General features: G+C 39.4%; 1 protein-coding gene across 3 annotated transcripts in view; it reads right to left on the reverse strand.

Moving 5' to 3' along the window:
• Positions 1 to 231: 231 nt before the first annotated feature.
• The window catches only part of GNB4 (G protein subunit beta 4), a 78,436-nt gene continuing 61,779 nt past the window's right edge, over positions 232 to 16,888 (reverse strand). For all 3 annotated transcript variants that reach the window (XM_075202168.1, XM_075202169.1, XM_075202167.1), the window contains exons 2-10: positions 8,698 to 8,806; positions 6,747 to 6,785; positions 6,534 to 6,640; positions 6,232 to 6,295; positions 5,257 to 5,419; positions 4,214 to 4,280; positions 3,273 to 3,474; positions 2,205 to 2,421; positions 232 to 1,247 (exon numbers count right to left, since the gene is read on the reverse strand). In XM_075202168.1, the coding sequence (XP_075058269.1) occupies positions 1,141 to 1,247; positions 2,205 to 2,421; positions 3,273 to 3,474; positions 4,214 to 4,280; positions 5,257 to 5,419; positions 6,232 to 6,295; positions 6,534 to 6,640; positions 6,747 to 6,785; positions 8,698 to 8,754 (1,023 nt within the window). In that variant the 5' untranslated portion in view covers positions 8,755 to 8,806 and the 3' untranslated portion in view covers positions 232 to 1,140. The remainder of the gene's footprint in view (positions 1,248 to 2,204; positions 2,422 to 3,272; positions 3,475 to 4,213; positions 4,281 to 5,256; positions 5,420 to 6,231; positions 6,296 to 6,533; positions 6,641 to 6,746; positions 6,786 to 8,697; positions 8,807 to 16,888) is intronic.

The raw sequence follows: 16,888 nt of genomic DNA on the forward strand, positions 1-16,888 counted from the left end.
GGGGGTTACAGCTCAAGTTTAAAAGAAGCTTATTGCTCGTGTCTGGTCAAGACAGGTTTTAACAGCGATAAATCCCAGTGTGCTCTATTCACAGATTTGCAGCCACAGGTTGCCCACTGTGAATACTTTTTTTTTTCAAAAAATTTAAAGCACTTAAAATATGTTTTGATCATCTCCAATTGTCAGTAATTCTACTAGTGGCTTTGAAAAATTAAAAGTAGTAGATTCAAGTTTAGTTTTGCTTTTTTTTCAGTGCAGGTAGATGGGAAATTTAGCAATTTACATTAGTGCATTCAAGTCAGGACCTAGAATAGTGGACTTCGTTTTCCTGCATATTTCTGGTACTGCACAATGGGATTAGTACATAACACTACAGTTTCTCTGTTCCATTATGCCATACAAGGGAGTAGTGAGCAGATTTATAAACTGGCCTGTCTAACGTGAACATGTACTACAACTGTATGGATACAAATACAGAGCAATGACTTCATTTCATCCACAGCAAGTTCACAAAGAAAAATAATAAAAATAAAAAAAAAACCAGTATATTTATCACTAAACTATTGTGGCGTTCAAAAAGCTACAATTCATATTCTTTAAATAAAAAAAAAGGCATTATTTAAATTTTTTTTCATTTTTTTTGTGTAATTTTTTTTTTTTTTTTTTTACATACAAACATTACATGATCGGCTGCTATAGTGTGTACATTCAGTTATGTACAAAAATAATAAAAATAATAAGTACAGACTCAGCAGACTTTGAGCACAAAGCAGAAATCCTTTAACCATGTGGCTGCTTTAAAGGTCTACAATGCAAAACTGACTTTTCTAGCAGCAAAAGGGTTAAAACAACTTAACCAAACCACAAAATAAAGACTGGCTCCTAGACTCTTGGTCACCATGATCCTGTGTGCTAGCCCCTTTTAAATAGTCACCAATGCTCTTTCCCCTTTGAACCCATATGACTTCACTTGATTTTTACTAGTTTAACGAAAGCCTTTTTTGTGTAATAATAATCAGTGAATAGAAAAACTTCACCTGCAAATACAAGGTAGAAATGTTATTTCACAGCTGTAGGCTGCAGCATTGACCTCTCCAGATCTCGGTGGAGAATTTACAAGATCATTTATATTTGCCCAAGTTAATTCCAGATTCTGAGAAAACTGTCCCAAGACCCTGTAGCTACGGCCATGCCATCATCGGTTACACCTAAACAGCTCACGCGGTTGTCGTGACCAGCAAGGACTCCTGTGGAAACAGAATGGGGAAAAAATGGTTACCACTTTCAAATACAGGTCACATAAAAAGGACCACAAACAAACTAGGTTTCACGGAAAACTAACCCTATTGATAAAAAATGAAGGGTTCACTGTGGGAAGCGTAAAGTCACTCACATTTAGGCAATAATTCATTAAATGTTTTTGGTATTACTTTACAATAATTGCACATGCTGTAATTGGATTTGAAAAAAAAATAAAAAATTTCAAACGAAAGTCATTCTGTATTTTCTCTAATCCCTGCACCCCGTTATATTACTTGTTCCCTAGTAATATTAACACTTTTCAGTCCAAAAGTTCTATGCTGCTACACAAGTCTGCTCATTACGCCAACAATAGCTCCTCCTACAGGAAGTTATTAGAAAACCATTCTGTAATGGTGCACTGCTGCCAATGAGATTCTACATCATTATCAGGGCAGGAGGGATCCTCAATAAAGAGGAAGGCTTAAAGGAGAACTCTGCCTTCAGTCAATTCTATCCTACAGGTAGATTTATTCTCAGTCCAGGACTATTTAATGTTTTGTTTTTTATCTCAAACTTTATATCAACAACTTTTATATATGGGGGGCCAGATCTGTACAGAACGGAACTGCTCCATGCCCCACAGTAATAGAGCCCTTGTAATAGTAACTGAATGCTAGCTGTCAGGCCAGCTAGTAAATAATTACTATTACAAATGATATCAATGCCCTGTCTTGGCCCTTGTCACTCTTACAGCTGGAGGATGTCCTGGTGACATTAATGTGAACGCTATGTAAGCAGTGATTGCGTGCTGGTGGAGCTGAATAAAACCGTTCCTGGGTCAGGTTGCAGACAGTCAGTGCTGGAAGAAGATTGGTGCACAATCTACTCCCATATTTAGGTGCAATTTTTAAATGGCCGCCAAGACCTCATTTAGAGAAGTGTTGCAGATAGCAACCACTCACCTGCTCTTTCACCCTTCAAGGTGTCCCACACGTTGCAGTTGAAGTCATCATATCCCGCTAGTAACAGACGGCCACTTTTAGAGAAAGCTACGGATGTGATACCACAAATGATGTTGTCATGAGAATACATCATCAACTCCTGGTCCGCACGCAGGTCAAACAGCCGACAAGTAGCATCATCGGAGCCAGTGGCAAATGCATGTCCATTGGGGAAAAACTGCAACAACATGAACTGGTAACTATACAGAGGAACAAACCATGTATCCAATTTCCCATCGATAGAAACATATTTTACTTTCTTGACACTACTTATTTCCACAGGTCCCTCTATATAGTATACTACAATATTTCCAATTTACCCCAAGCAGTTGTCTTTGTAATGGACATTTGTGGTATCTGCACATGAATCTCACCAGGATGTAATATATTGGTCCATGTCATACTAGATGCATGACAATACCTGAGCAGTTTACCAGAGAAGCCCAATATGCTGCACATGTAGTGTTTACACCAGACATACCACTGACCTCTATTATTGATATTAAGACTTGAATCTGTAGGATTCTTACCAACAGCATCCAGTGACTAATTACTCTAAGATGGTGTATGTAACAATCCTTATTTTGGGATAACTGGGTTTGTAAATATTTCAATAACAAAACAGTTACAGTTACATTTTATCCCCCAGATGTTGGGACGGTTGCATATACGCCAATGCACAATGTCCGTGCAAGCTGTGTAACTCAGAAAGGCAGGGGTGGGAAAGTGTGAATCACTAAACAGGAGCCACATCTAAGACATGCATAAAATAAGGAAAGTGCCGTAAGGGGTGGTGTTAATGCCAGAAGGAGAGGAGCTATCAGATTCCCTACCTGGTTATAACTCTGGTCTTTGTGATCTACCCAGTCTATGCGTTACCTTAAAGTCACCAAATTACACACACTGTTGTAAATGGCCCCCAAAGTTTGTTATGGTTTATTTTTTGTAATCTCTTGACAGCATTTAATACAACACTTTTAAGCAACAGTCAGACACGGGACAAGGTCGCTAGGTCAGGATGTTACTTACACAGACTGCATTGATGTCTGAAACATGCCCGGTAAAAGACTGTCTGCACATGCCATCACGGATATCCCACAGCTTAGAAGAAGCATCACAAGCACCAGAGACAAAAGTCCTCATGTCAGGGCTCAGAGACAAGCTCATCACATCTCCTGTGTGTCCGGTAAAGGTTGTGGTCTGCTGCCCAGTCTCTATATCCCACAATGCACTGCAAAAGAAATTATGCATGTTACGTCCTTGAATTATTATCATGGAATTACTTTATTCAATGTGCAAGAAAAATAATAAAATAAACCATAGTCCTCTGTTGAATTCCTGGAAGATATTGTAGAATAATGGGACATATAAGCCCTCACAAATAGTGCCCTCTCTCTTAGGAGCAGAGTCTATTCAGCGCGAGGGGACGCGATGCATCTCTGGAAAAGTCCACGGAGACATATCGCGTCCGAGTTTTTAACAGAACGTTCCACTCACTTTCCCTCGTGTCCCATAGAGATGCAGGCAAAAATGAATGGAGACTTCTGCACACTATCAGCCTGCAATGTGCGCAGCCATACATCTCGCAGCTAACTGAATCTGTCCCTTTGTGTTTTCCCTATGCGATAACTTTGTGGGTTGTCAATTTGTTGTTTCTATTTATATGATATTGTGACTTTTTACAAAGCAATCAAAACTCAGGCACCAGTGTATTTGTCAGCAAATCATATATCAATATGATATATGATTTGCTGACATATATCTATAAAGCTAAGGGGAAAAAAATAGTTAACCTCTACAATAAATCATAAAGCAGATTATAAAGTAGAGACTCTGTGCAGTACCACCTTCGTAATGTACACACGTATCCCTGTATGAAAGATAGTAACACTGCAGTAAAAATAATAGTTCTTTTCAAACTAATAACAATTGCAAAGCTGTAAAATAGTTTTTAATAGAATTTTATTTACCAGGTTGTATCTCCAGAGCTTGTAACAATTTGGTTGTCATCTAGAAAACGGCAACATGACAAGTATCCTGAGAAAGCAAAAAGATAAAAGGTGTAAAGAAAAAGGTCTCTAAACATTGTAGAAAAAGTGTTAAGTATTCACAGACGGCTGGGTTTTTTTATCATTATTTCTCCACGTCCAGGAGCATGGAAAACGTACCTAGCAGCTGGTTAAAAACAAACAGTATTCCTATGCATTAGAGCAGTGGTCAGGGAACAGGGTAAATGACCCCGAATGGGGTAAAAATGAAATTCCTGGGGGTAATGCTGCCGATTCACATGCTGTCAGTTGGATTGTAGACCCCTTTCTGTTGTACCAGAAAAGCCTCAAGGGTTGCCAGAGGCACTTCTTGAGCTTAAATGCAATAAAGAAGCACGTATTGCCTTTGAAAACAAAGCAGATCGGTCATATTTTTGGATGTCAACAGCTGCAAAGGATTTCAAAATTGCACATGAGGACGCAGTCAAAAAGTTGCTGCCTTTTGCAACAAGGATTTTCCACTCTAACGAACATAAAAACAAAGCAGAGAAATCGACTGGACGCTGAAGACTGTATCCAAATTGCTCTGACATCATAATGCCCCAATATTGATGCTCTTGTACCAAAAACGAAGCAACATCATTTCTCCAAAACCTGACGTTTTGAAGTTGAATCTTTCAAATAAATTTTTAATAGATTCAATAAAATTTTGAATTCCAATAATTAATAATATATGATTTCCTTTCTTTCAAATCAAGGAGGTAACGTCGGCGTATCTAAATATATTTGGGGGTAAAAGGTAAAAAAGTTCCCTGACTCCTGCATTAGAGTGTTTAGATACGCTCATAAACCACATCTCCATCCAAATGAATGGCATTTAAGAGTGTAAACTAACTAAAGAGTCATACTGAGGACTCCCCACTGGGAAGCTGGCCATATGTACTCAGTGTTATTCTTACTTAGGTTGTGATTTTAGCAGAACATCCTTTTAAGATCACAAAAGTTTTCTGCTTGGAAGACCTTACCTGTGTGTCCCGGTAGCTCTCTGCTCACTCGCACATTTCCTTCTCTTGTTTTCAAATTGTAAATGGAGCAGATGTTATCTAAACCTCCACAAGCTACGTAATTTCCAGATGGAGCGTAAGCACAAGTCATCACCCAGGAGGACCGCAGAGGAATGGCATGCATCTAGAAAAACAAGAGCACAGTTACCAAACAAGCTGCAGGATTCCTTCATCTTCTTGTCCTGCTGATGGATTTATTTATGGATAGCAGGCCATAGAGGAAGGCACACTACATAGCTAGCCAGAGGAGCCTTCTCTAGGGATGTCCTGAACAGTCACTGCAGTCCTCTGTGCCCCATCCAAATACATTATAAACCATACAAAACTGGGCCAAGTATAAATTATACACATAAATACTATCTAATCAAAAGTGTAAATTTAATAAGACAGTCTGAGGAAAACGTAAAATTAAAACAATATCTGTTACAGTCAGCATGACTGTGTGTATGTGGCACCAAACCTCATGTTCTCAGGCTTTGTGTAGTCTAATCAAGTTGACTTATATGTAACTAACACCAAGAGAAAGACAACAACACACAAAAAAAACCACCGCTGCAGATCTATATAACAAACAAGTGAAAAAGATTTGGAAATCTGGATGAAATATTGGTGTGTGGCAACAGGTGAATTACATCTGCCTACACACTTGGGAGGTAGCAATGTTTTGTGCACTGAGACGCTATTCTGAGAATGTGGACTAAGAAGTTATTATGAACTAGTGATATCACATGTTCTTCCGTTTCTCAGTATACCAATCTCCGAAACTTTAAGCGGAGGGTTCTGTGGATGGAAGTCCACACTGTAAACTTATTCTGTTATTCTATTTTATCTATTGCACCAGTATTTGTTTCCTGAATGTGTCCTATAATGTAACTCAGAATTTAAGAGATTTCTGCAGAAAATTTAAATGTACAGCAAACTCAGAAGTAATCTTACCTTGTTTGTTGTATAACTGTCCCAAATAATTAATTTCCCATCTTGAGATGCACTCACTAATAGCCTAGAAGAAACACAAATACAGTCAAAAGAAGTAATTTCAAACATTTCATATTGGACTTCAAATACCAATACATCTAATGCAGGCTAATCTGTAAACATGTAACATTTTATGAAAAAAGACCAAAGGCACTGGGCAAACACCAACTTTGAGGTGGATTACATATTTAATATAAGCTCATAGACCTACATATGGAGTAATAGTAGTGATTGGTTAACCAGTTCTGTGCTCACACACATACCTTGAATCTGAGCCCCAGTGCATGGCATAAATTTTAGCTAAGTGGCCTCGCAATGTGCGTCGAGTTCGCATTTGGATTCGACCTACGGAGTCCAAGCTGGTTGTGATCTAATGCAAACAGTACAAACCAGTGTCAGGGAAAGTGAAAAAGAAAACAAACACACATACAAACAAGACAGGAAGTCTATTTGGAATAACACCAGTAACTCTGTACCTGAACAAGCGTTGTGTCGCTGCATGCTTTCCGAGCATCCTAAGAGGTAAATAAAGAAGGTATAGGAAGGTAAAATAATCATTCATTTATATTGTACAGATAAATCAGAATACACTCCAAAATGTTTAGTTGTTGAGATATAATTACTAAATAATAGTTAAGACAAGCCTTTAGTCTGGACAGTACAACACTAAAGTGGAAAGCGTCAAGAACAGGCTATTGGCTGATCCCGACAAGACAATACCACTGCTCACCTCTTCTATACGGTCACCACTAAGTTCTAAGGTTACTATTTAACAATTGCATTTTCTACAAAGAGTAAAGAGTGGACTTTCCCATTCTTTCATCCATATTTGCCTGTGGACATCCATGAACAGAGGAGGCAGCAGGGCAAAGCAATGGCGTGCACATAGTAGTGCTAGTAATCATTACCATGAGACCTGTTGTGCCCCTCTCCCCACCCCTCATCTCTGTGTCGCCTCTGTTTATTTATTTTAGGGTTTGTTACTTTGGTAGTATATTTTATGTGGGGAAGTTATCCCACCCCACCACTTGTGTATCCAGTGTGATCTTTAGCCTACTACTTGTGTACCCAAGATGAAAAGAAGTATTGTGGCCAAAGGGTCATGGAAAGCAGTAAATTTGTCTCTCTCTCATTCAAAAAATGGGACACAATTGCGGTCTTATACAATTAAAATGTTGATTTATGCTACAAAAAAAAACAAAAAAAAAACGAACTATAGACTGTAATGGGGGAATTCAATTAGCCGCAATGTGTTTCCAGAACAGTCTGAGTAGATACGCTGCCTCTAAATTTTTTTCTCAATACTCTACTCATATTCTCCTCTAATGTCTATGGGACGTGAAGGAAAATGAGCAGAGATTCTGTACCGTATTGGAAGAAATATCTGGCGGCACCTCGCAGCTAACTGAATTCACCTCTAAGTGTGGAAAGTGAAGTAGGCAAACAAAGAGACTAGTAATACAGTCATTATTTTCTAGGATAAACAATGCTATATTAAACAAGGGATTTCTGTCTTCAATTATTTGTCTTTTTTCTTTCTCTGAGATATTTGGTGGTCACAAAAAGTCTTTAAGTAGTAGTATTATCTTATGGTGCCCTTCAAAATCCTATCATCCCTAGCAGGTATATTCTAGGTACCAAAATGCCTGGAGATGTATTCATTGCCATCATCGTAATGCCAGTTTTGGCCTCTGCTAAGTTGGCAGCAAAAATAACTCTTTAATCTCAAAGTAGAAGAGTGTACAACGCCAACCACCCTTCTCGCATCGTGGGTTCTTCTTAAATTAAGAAGTTTTGCCTATTTTACCTAACCCCACTTGTTGCAATTAGGAGGGAGTCCCTCCCAGTTAGAGGAAGCAAGATGCACAGAATGTGGGGTGGAGACAGCTTAATTAGATGTGGTTTAAAGGTCCAGGAGGCAAAGTTTAGTCATATGGTGTCCTGTAAGTAAAGGCAGAAAGATATGTACATAGGCACCTCTAGCATTAACTGAGAAACATTCATCTCAGGATAGCATGTTTGGGCTTATTTCTACGTTCACACAATGGAAATATTTCCTAGCAGTTAATACTGTATTACTACCTGTATCTTCACGATAATAACCAGTCTGCCCCTTCCCCAACCCCTCTGTGCTTCTACGTTCATGTATTTTCCCCAACACATTCGGCATGCCAACAAATGGTCTGACTGTTGTTTAGGGTTTTCCATATGACTCCATTCTTTAAGTTACTATCATATCAGTTTTGTACAATATACTGTTCCCAAGGACCATCCAAATATCTTTGTAGAAAATGCAAGTAGTTATCAAGCTAGGAAACGTGTTGATATGCTAACTTCTAGTGATCCCAGAAACGCCCCGTCTCTCCTAGAGAGACATGTGTAAAATGTACGCCGGCGTGCGCATGAGCACACAATTGAACCTCTTACTCGGATTTGATTCCGCAGTTGCTCCGCTTCTTGCCGTAACTGTTCCAACTCACTCATTTTGACAACGTAGATCTAGTTCACACCGTGGCCACAAACAGCAAGAACGAATCTGAAAAAGAGAAACAAGAATCATGAAGGACATTGCTCCCCAACAGCAGGATAAGAAGCACACCACTGATTTTGCAGGGGAAATCAACTAAATTAGTTTTAATTTAAAACTCTCATTTTACCACAGGCTTGGAAGGAAGTATTTCACACAATTATTTATATATTAAACACATCTGAAGACCATTAGCCAACAGTTAATATCTACAATAAAAACTAGCAGAAAGAGAATTGGGATTTCTTAAAAGTAACCAATTAGAATTTTATAAGAAATGCAAAATGATGATAATCATTTCCATTTTAACAAATTTTAAAAAGGGTAACAGCACGAGTCGGATGTAATGGCATTTATTGTTCAAGAACTGTTTTGTAAAATTAGGGTAAGTTATGCAGTGCAAAGAGAATTGTTTTCGTCTCTATGTATATATATTTTAAAACAGCAGATCATATAAATAGATATTTTGCAGCGTAACTACACTTTATAATGCCAGCGGCTCTCCAAATTCCTTACTGCTTATACACCCCACAGCAGCTATTTTCACAACTGTAATAGTGTGACATCCCCATTATAAATAGGGAGAAAAAGTGCTGTTTCTGTCAAGAAATCTATATCACAAAGACTAAGGAGTTATCACATTAATTTCCACCATCTTTGCAGGCAAGATCCAAAATGTATCACAGGTCACATTAATAAAATGTCTACACAAGTCACACAGTAAGCTGGAGCTGTCCACCTCTGAACACTTTCTTCTGGCTTCCTTGACCTGTGTGTTTATCTGGCTTCCACTGAAGCTAGATAATGCAGATAAGAAACGGAAAACAAACGGTTTTCAACATCTGAATGATCCAATTCAGATTTCCTTTGACTGGCAAGCAAAAAAAAAACAAAACAAATCAACCCCATACAAATAGGCAGACAAAAATGTACAAAGAAAAAAACAAAAAACAAAAACAAAAAAAAAACCAGAGTAAAGTGTATGGAGTAACAAGTAAATTAAGCAACCATCATTGTTATGGACATGTACACAATTGCTAGGTACACCCAACTACCCAATAATTTTCCCATCACAGCAGAGAAAGATAAAGGGAATTGGATACAGCAAATGTTGCTGTGCTCTTGGCATTGGATTGGGGAGGGAGTAGAGCAGGAGGACCAATCTATTCCCACTCACAACCCGCCTTCACAGTGACACAGCACCAATTTTCGGCTGGGGCTATGGGACAAGCCAGAGCCCAAGGAAACAAAGGGCTGCAAGCGGGGGACACTGGGGAATAAACAGATGAGTAGTGTAAGACATTAAGCTGGAACGCAGCTTTAACACAAAAAAACATCACTTATGGAATTTGTTCTGGAACAAATAGGTGTTACACAATATAATATTTAAACATTAATTCTAAAACCTTCCCTTAATGACTTTAGCAAGATTATTTTCCTAGAATTAACAGGCAGCTCGGGAGTACGTTGCCTGTATCCCGAGTGTGCAAGAAGGTGATACAGAAGATACCAATTTTCTTGTTTTTCTTAGACTGCATTTCATACTTTGCTCATAGAAGGTTACCCTCTGGCATTAGGTATGTTCATGTTGTATACTGTGGTAACCAGCACTTTGGTCAGTCCAATTTTGTTGGTGCACCCCTACTCTGTATAGTCACATTGTCAGGACTTGAAGACATGAAAATACTGAAGTTGTTCCCAAAAGTTAGGTGCCAATAGTGCTTACCTGGCGACTGGTATCTGTTCAGCTCTAGGATAATTAGTTGCATATAGTTTCATATAGAGAGGTGTTTGAAACCACATCAGCTGAACTGAAGCCTCACATTACTACTCGGAGCATTAGAGGGACCCTACACCTTACAATACCTAAATCTCAGTCTGTGGCTCATTACATTCTCTTTACCACATGGCAATATTGCCTGTCTCCCTTTTAGCTCTGTCCTTTGACAATTACCCTAGTAGTGGTTCCCATACTTTTGCAGTTTGTGGCACCCTTAGAGTCCCCTTTATTTTTTCAAGGCACCTCTCCAAAATAATTACCGAGCAGTCCCATTTTATAAGTAGCCAAAAAAACGTAATAAGTATTTAGGTCAGGACAGAAATACTTATTTAGTTGTATGCAAAAATAATACACTTAAATCCAAGGGAAAAGAATATTTTTATATATTTTTTTCAATTATATTTCTGTCAGAGAATAATTTACAGCTAACTTACACTCTGCCCCCTGCATCCACACACTCGCTCTGCCCCCTCCTTCATTCTTTTGCCCCTCTATTGCTGTTTCCTATCACCATTCCCCTCCATTTCTTTACTTACCACACTTGAGTTTTGACCTTCTTTCTTCTGTCTTTTCTTCAGTTTTCTTACCAATTCGGTGGTGCCTGGTACCCAGCATCCGCCTCTCCTGCCTCTTGTCACTGAATGTCATTCAGTGAGAAGCAAGGAGGGAGGAGGATGCTGGGCCCCGGGCACCACCGAATTGGTAAGTTTTTTTGCTTTTTTTTCCCTCTTCCTGGCCACGGCAGCCCTGTGACAGCGCCGTGGCACCACTGGGAGCCGCAGCGCACACTTTGAGCACCGCGGCCCTAGTAAACAAGTCATTGCCTACCACAAGATCAGAGGACCGTTCTCCTGAAACACTGTGCTGCTGTGAATATTCTAATGACCTAATTGCTATAGCTTGTTATATCCCAAGCAATTTCAAAAGTGGGGACACCTTGACAAGCAGGAGATGAAGAATGATGAAAAGAATATGCTCTGACACTAATCAAATATCTTTTAATAAACAACATAAATGATTGCACTTCTATGAAGACACAAAGGTGGTATGAGACCACAAAACAAAAACTACAAGGGATCATGAACAGGAATGCATCAATATAGATCAGAAACATACACCAAAATGCAAGGCTGATTTGGATGTAATGGGTGGGGGCATGTTAGGCCTTGCTGTCCTGCAACAACTGCAGTCTCACAGGTTGTCCAAGCACAATACAGATTATGCCAATTGCAAAAGAGCAGAGTTAAACAGAACTGCCTGCCTGTCTTTTTCACAGGTAGCTTTGAGTATTAAACCACAAAAAAAAACCAGAAACAGCTGTCAGAAAACTCACATTTCAGTGTCACTATCCCCATACAGATTTGTAACTACACACTTGGAGTGGCTTTAGTACATACTTATGACCATCCCCACCAGGAGGCAAAACAGGAAATGATCTTGGGTGCAACCTTGATCTGAGGTCACTTAGCTATTGTCTCCCCCCTTCTGCAGCTCTGGAAGTGTTTGCCTCCATCAGACATCTAGCACAAAAACAGGAAACCGTCTGCCACGCCTCTGTTAAGGAAGTAAATGTTAGCTTACCCTGCACTTCCAGAGGCTCCACAAATGTGTTGCATAGTAAAGTGTTGTTGACATAGTTTGTCAGTGTTATGAAAACTAGAAGCAGAACTTAAACTCTCCTTTGCTGGGGGTGCACAAAAACTGCAATGCACATAAAACTAGTATTGTCATCTCGTTTGTTTTTAAGTCTACAGCTGGTAACATTTAGGTACATTTTAAACAGGTATTAAATGGCTTCACAGCAACAGTATTTCTTTTTGGATGTTGAAACAATTTCAACAACCTGTCGCACAGACAAGAGTAATAAGGTTAATCTTTTCCATCCCCCAACTCCAATTCCATTACACCAGTGTTTCTCAACTCCAGTCCTCAGGGCCCACTAACAGTGCAGGATTGCCAGGTGACCAGTGAAATAATTATACCACCTGCTACACTGTCAGTCAGTAATGAATACACCTGTGCTCCAGCAAGGAGATATGGAAAACATGTACCGCTAGGGGGTCCTGAGGACTGGAGTTGAGAAACATTGCATTACAGTCTTGTTTACTCCAATTTAACTAAAAGGGTGATGAGGCACCATAAATTATCATTTCTGTAAAACTGGGCAGAAATGCTGGAGCTAAATGGCTAAAAATTGACCGATTAATTGTACAACCGCCACCAACAAGCCAAGGAATACATTGTTGGAAGTTTGCTGGCAAAAAGCAAGAGCGCAGTAACTGCAGTGGTTACCAGACATTAGTTTTCAGCGCTGGTTATTTACCAACATTGCTGAAAGGTGCAACCCTGCATAAAAGCCATAACAACCAGGCAAATATGGTCTGGTCATTAAAATGTCTAGAAGCAATTTCACTGTTTGCACTCAGTCAAAAATATTCCTAAAAGTGAGGTCACATTCACACATGCGTTGGGAAAAATAGATAAGAACCACAGGAAGACGCACCTCATTCTTAGATGTACTTTTGTGACACGTTTTTAAAATGTTTACTATTCACTGCACTTTTACCAATACAATCTAGTGCACTGGTAGCTTTACTGCAGCAATGTGAATAGAACCATTTGATTCTTATTTGTCCTATTTTTAATGTGTTTTATGACTGAAAAGTGCATTAAAAGCAAAGAGGTTTAAAGGAGCCCTGAATGTTCCAAATGGAACACTTGATAAAATAGACCGCACAGAATGTGCTCCTTATTACATGTTACAAAAGAGTGTAAGAGCTATTGGAATAGCATGTCAGTGAGGAAGATGTCAGTGTATGTATCATAATTTATTTATTAAGTGCCACAAAGCTCCACAGAGCCTGACAGGAAGTATAACAAAGCAGACAAAAAAAAGCAAATTATATGTGAAAACAGAACAAGGACATAGGAATTTGACAGAGAAAGGTCAGACATGAGACAGATTGGAGGACCCTGCTCATCAGAGCTTACAATCTAGGTGAAAAGGGCAATGCTGAGACAATAGGAGCTAGCGTGTAGAGATTGTTGCTGGCTGTGTCCAAAAGAAGTAGTGTCAGGTGAGGATAGGAACAGATATAGCAAGGTTGGGTGGAAGAGTATGGTTAGGTGGGGTACAGAACTACATAAGTGGGAGAAGTTTGGAGGCAGGAGTGAGAATGGTAATCAGAGAGGAGGCCAAGCATCCATCAGAGGCAGATCTAAGAGGGCTTGAGGGAGAATATGGAATGAGGTCAAAGTTGTAGGTGGGGGATGTGTTGCTGAGAGCTTTACAGGCAGGAGTGGTTAGCATGAATTGGAATCTGGAGTTTATGGCACACCAGTGCAGGGATTTACAGAGTTGTGCAGTGTGTGTGGGACATTGAGATAGGAAGACCAGTCCAGCTGTGGCATTTAGTATGGACTGCAGAGGTGATATAGGAAGAGATTGCAGTAGTCAAGGTAGGATATAATGAAAGAATGATTAAGGGTTATGGTAACATCTTCAGTGACAAATAGGAATATTTTGGCAATATTTCAAAGGAGGAGGTGACAGGATAGCACAAGGGAATGGATAGTAAAGTTAAAGACAGAGTCAAGGATGAAATCAAAGGCAGCGGGCATGAGGTTGCCAACGGTAAGGAAGACTAGAGAGGGGGTAGGGACACTGGAAGGAGGGAAGATGAGGAGCTCACTTTTGCTGAAAAGGTGAACTAGGTGTGGGCATGTATTGAGGGAACTGAACATTTGGAAAGGAACATTGTCAAGAGGACAGGTTGTGTGTGGGGGCAGGGGAATGAAAAGAGTTGTAAAGACCTCATTCTCAGTAACAGGGGAGAGGTGGATAGGGGAGTGGAGGTTTCACATGTAGCCTTGGCTAATTTTCATTGATCTGCAGTGGCTTTAATTGTGGTTGTTTTAGATGACATAAGGCTTCCCTAGTATCATTTGTGTCTATGCTTAGAATTCTATGCAGAGGGTAGAAATTCTGAACGATTGAAGCGAGAGTAATGGATTCCTTAGTAAAAATATAGCATGTATGTTAACATTTAATATAAGTTTTAGAGCTGTAGAATGGCTAGGTTCATTAATAAAATCACTTATGCTATCCCCAACTGCTAACTGGAAAGACTCACATTTCAATTTAATTTTCTTGACTGACAGAGAAAACTGTCCAGTCCCAAGCGAGGCAGCTATAGGCAGGAAGTCCACCAATCAATGTCATGTCACAGTTTGAAAGGACTTCCCCAGTGCCATTATCTGATCCTCAGAAGCCAGCAACCACCAAGAACATAAGCATGCTTTGTGCATATACTCCTATATGCCAGTGACAATAAACTGAGCTTTTTACCTACAGCCAAAGTTCTTTAAGGACTGCTCAGTTTACTAGGTAGCGAATGTACGTAACTTGCACAACAAAACCATCACAGAGGGAACAAGAGTTCCCTGTAAGGATAAACAGAATCAGTTCTACAGCACAAATTAAGCACATGTAACCACTTAAAGGACCACTAAAAAACTAATGAGTAACACGGTCTGTCCAAAAAACTAAAAATGTTCCCATACAAACAAAACCTTAGCTCAAAACAGGTTTGGAGGTTGTCCTTTAACATAGTTTATATTGTCTATGTATCACCCTAAAATCCACCCTTGTGGTTCTATCCTTTCAGTCCATGAGTCTGACAACGTCATCCTCTATTCACTAGGTTGTGGTTGTTCTATTTGACTTGGACCAATTTTTTATTTGGTCTTCAACTTATTGAACATTTCCAGTTCTTAAGCAACTATAACAATGTCCTTTAACAGGGCTGGCCAAACGGCATACACACTTACAGCTTTACTGCATGATACTGATGGGAAACACCTTCATAGAATGATACAGTATTTGCCAATCAGATTTATTTATTTTTGTTGCCCTTAATTTGCCCATCCCCAATCCTGCTTGGGTCTGTCAGATTTGGCCATAAACATGTAGAGCAAATGTGGTATATTCAGCTGTACGGCCGTATCCAACAGGGTACCATTACTACGGTGGGACAATAAACGCATACACTTTTCACCTATCACAACCAATATCAGATGTTGCTCCAACAACAAATCTGCTGCGTAGATACAAATGTCTTCAAACCAAGATCTGAACTAGAGTTTTAGCATACACAAGGGCAAAACACTGCCTGGAAGATATAACTCTGTAACTCCGTATTGTATCTGCTTCTCTCTCCCCCAGTGATTACAGCAAAATAAACTACTCCAGCAGATCAAACACAAGCTGACCACAACAAGCCTGCATGGAAACACAAATGTGGGATGTGTGCTATAGGAGGTAATCCTTTATTTATTATATAGCTGAACAATAGACAAGCTATACCGTTGAATAAGCCCTAACTGAAACCCAATTGCAATGAATAACTACCTAAGATACCACATTATGTAATGTGCTAGTAAAAACGTAAGCCTTGTTTTTGCTACTTAAACATTTAATAAAAAGGGGAAAAAATCCCAGCACAAATTATTTCAGGAGATGATGGTGCTGATCTTGTGGGAGGCAGTGACCAGTTATGCGAGGGAGAGCAGCGTCATGATGCCAGGAGGGGAATGTAAGCAAACAGGAAGTCACAGAGTTGCAAGGAGCAGGGTCCCCCAACAGCCCAGAATAATAATGTCAGGCTACCCTGTCAGACTGTAACAACTGTGTTGTCAAACACACCTCTACATGAAACATTTATTATAATGTGGCTATTGGGGAAGCTGTTCCATTGTACTATATGGAAGATCTAATTTTAGCAGCGAAGCAAAGCTAAACGAATGTATTAGCTGCAGCAAAATTACATCTTTGGGGAAACCTAAAACACAGCAATAACAGAATATGAGGCGCTGTGAAGGGCTTCAAAAAGCTAATACATTGAGAACTGAAGAGGAAAAGAAAGCAGGGGTTAGCATTCAACTCAAGGATCATGTTCAATGTTGGATTTAGCTATACGGAGCTAGAATGCCTATAAAGCAATCTAGAAAAAGTAATCAGTATATTCAAATTATGTGGTAAACAAATAATGGGGAAGGGACATTTTACGTTATGTAAGGAAAAGGTTATAAAGATACACTGAAAACATTTTCACCTATCAAAAATAAACAAAAGCTAGAGACTGGAGAAGTGTATGAAATATGTGGAGACCTAAACTGAAGCACACTTGTACCATGGTGTACCGTAATTAAAGTAACAACCGCCGAAAGACATTCACTAAATAAAAAATCATTAATAGAAAGTGGATAACTCTTACAATATATTCTATATTGTATTGTACTTATCTGTGATC

The sequence above is a fragment of the Mixophyes fleayi genome, chromosome 3, assembly GCF_038048845.1.
Source record: "Mixophyes fleayi isolate aMixFle1 chromosome 3, aMixFle1.hap1, whole genome shotgun sequence".
In the NCBI taxonomy this organism is placed as follows: Eukaryota; Metazoa; Chordata; class Amphibia; order Anura; family Limnodynastidae; genus Mixophyes; species Mixophyes fleayi.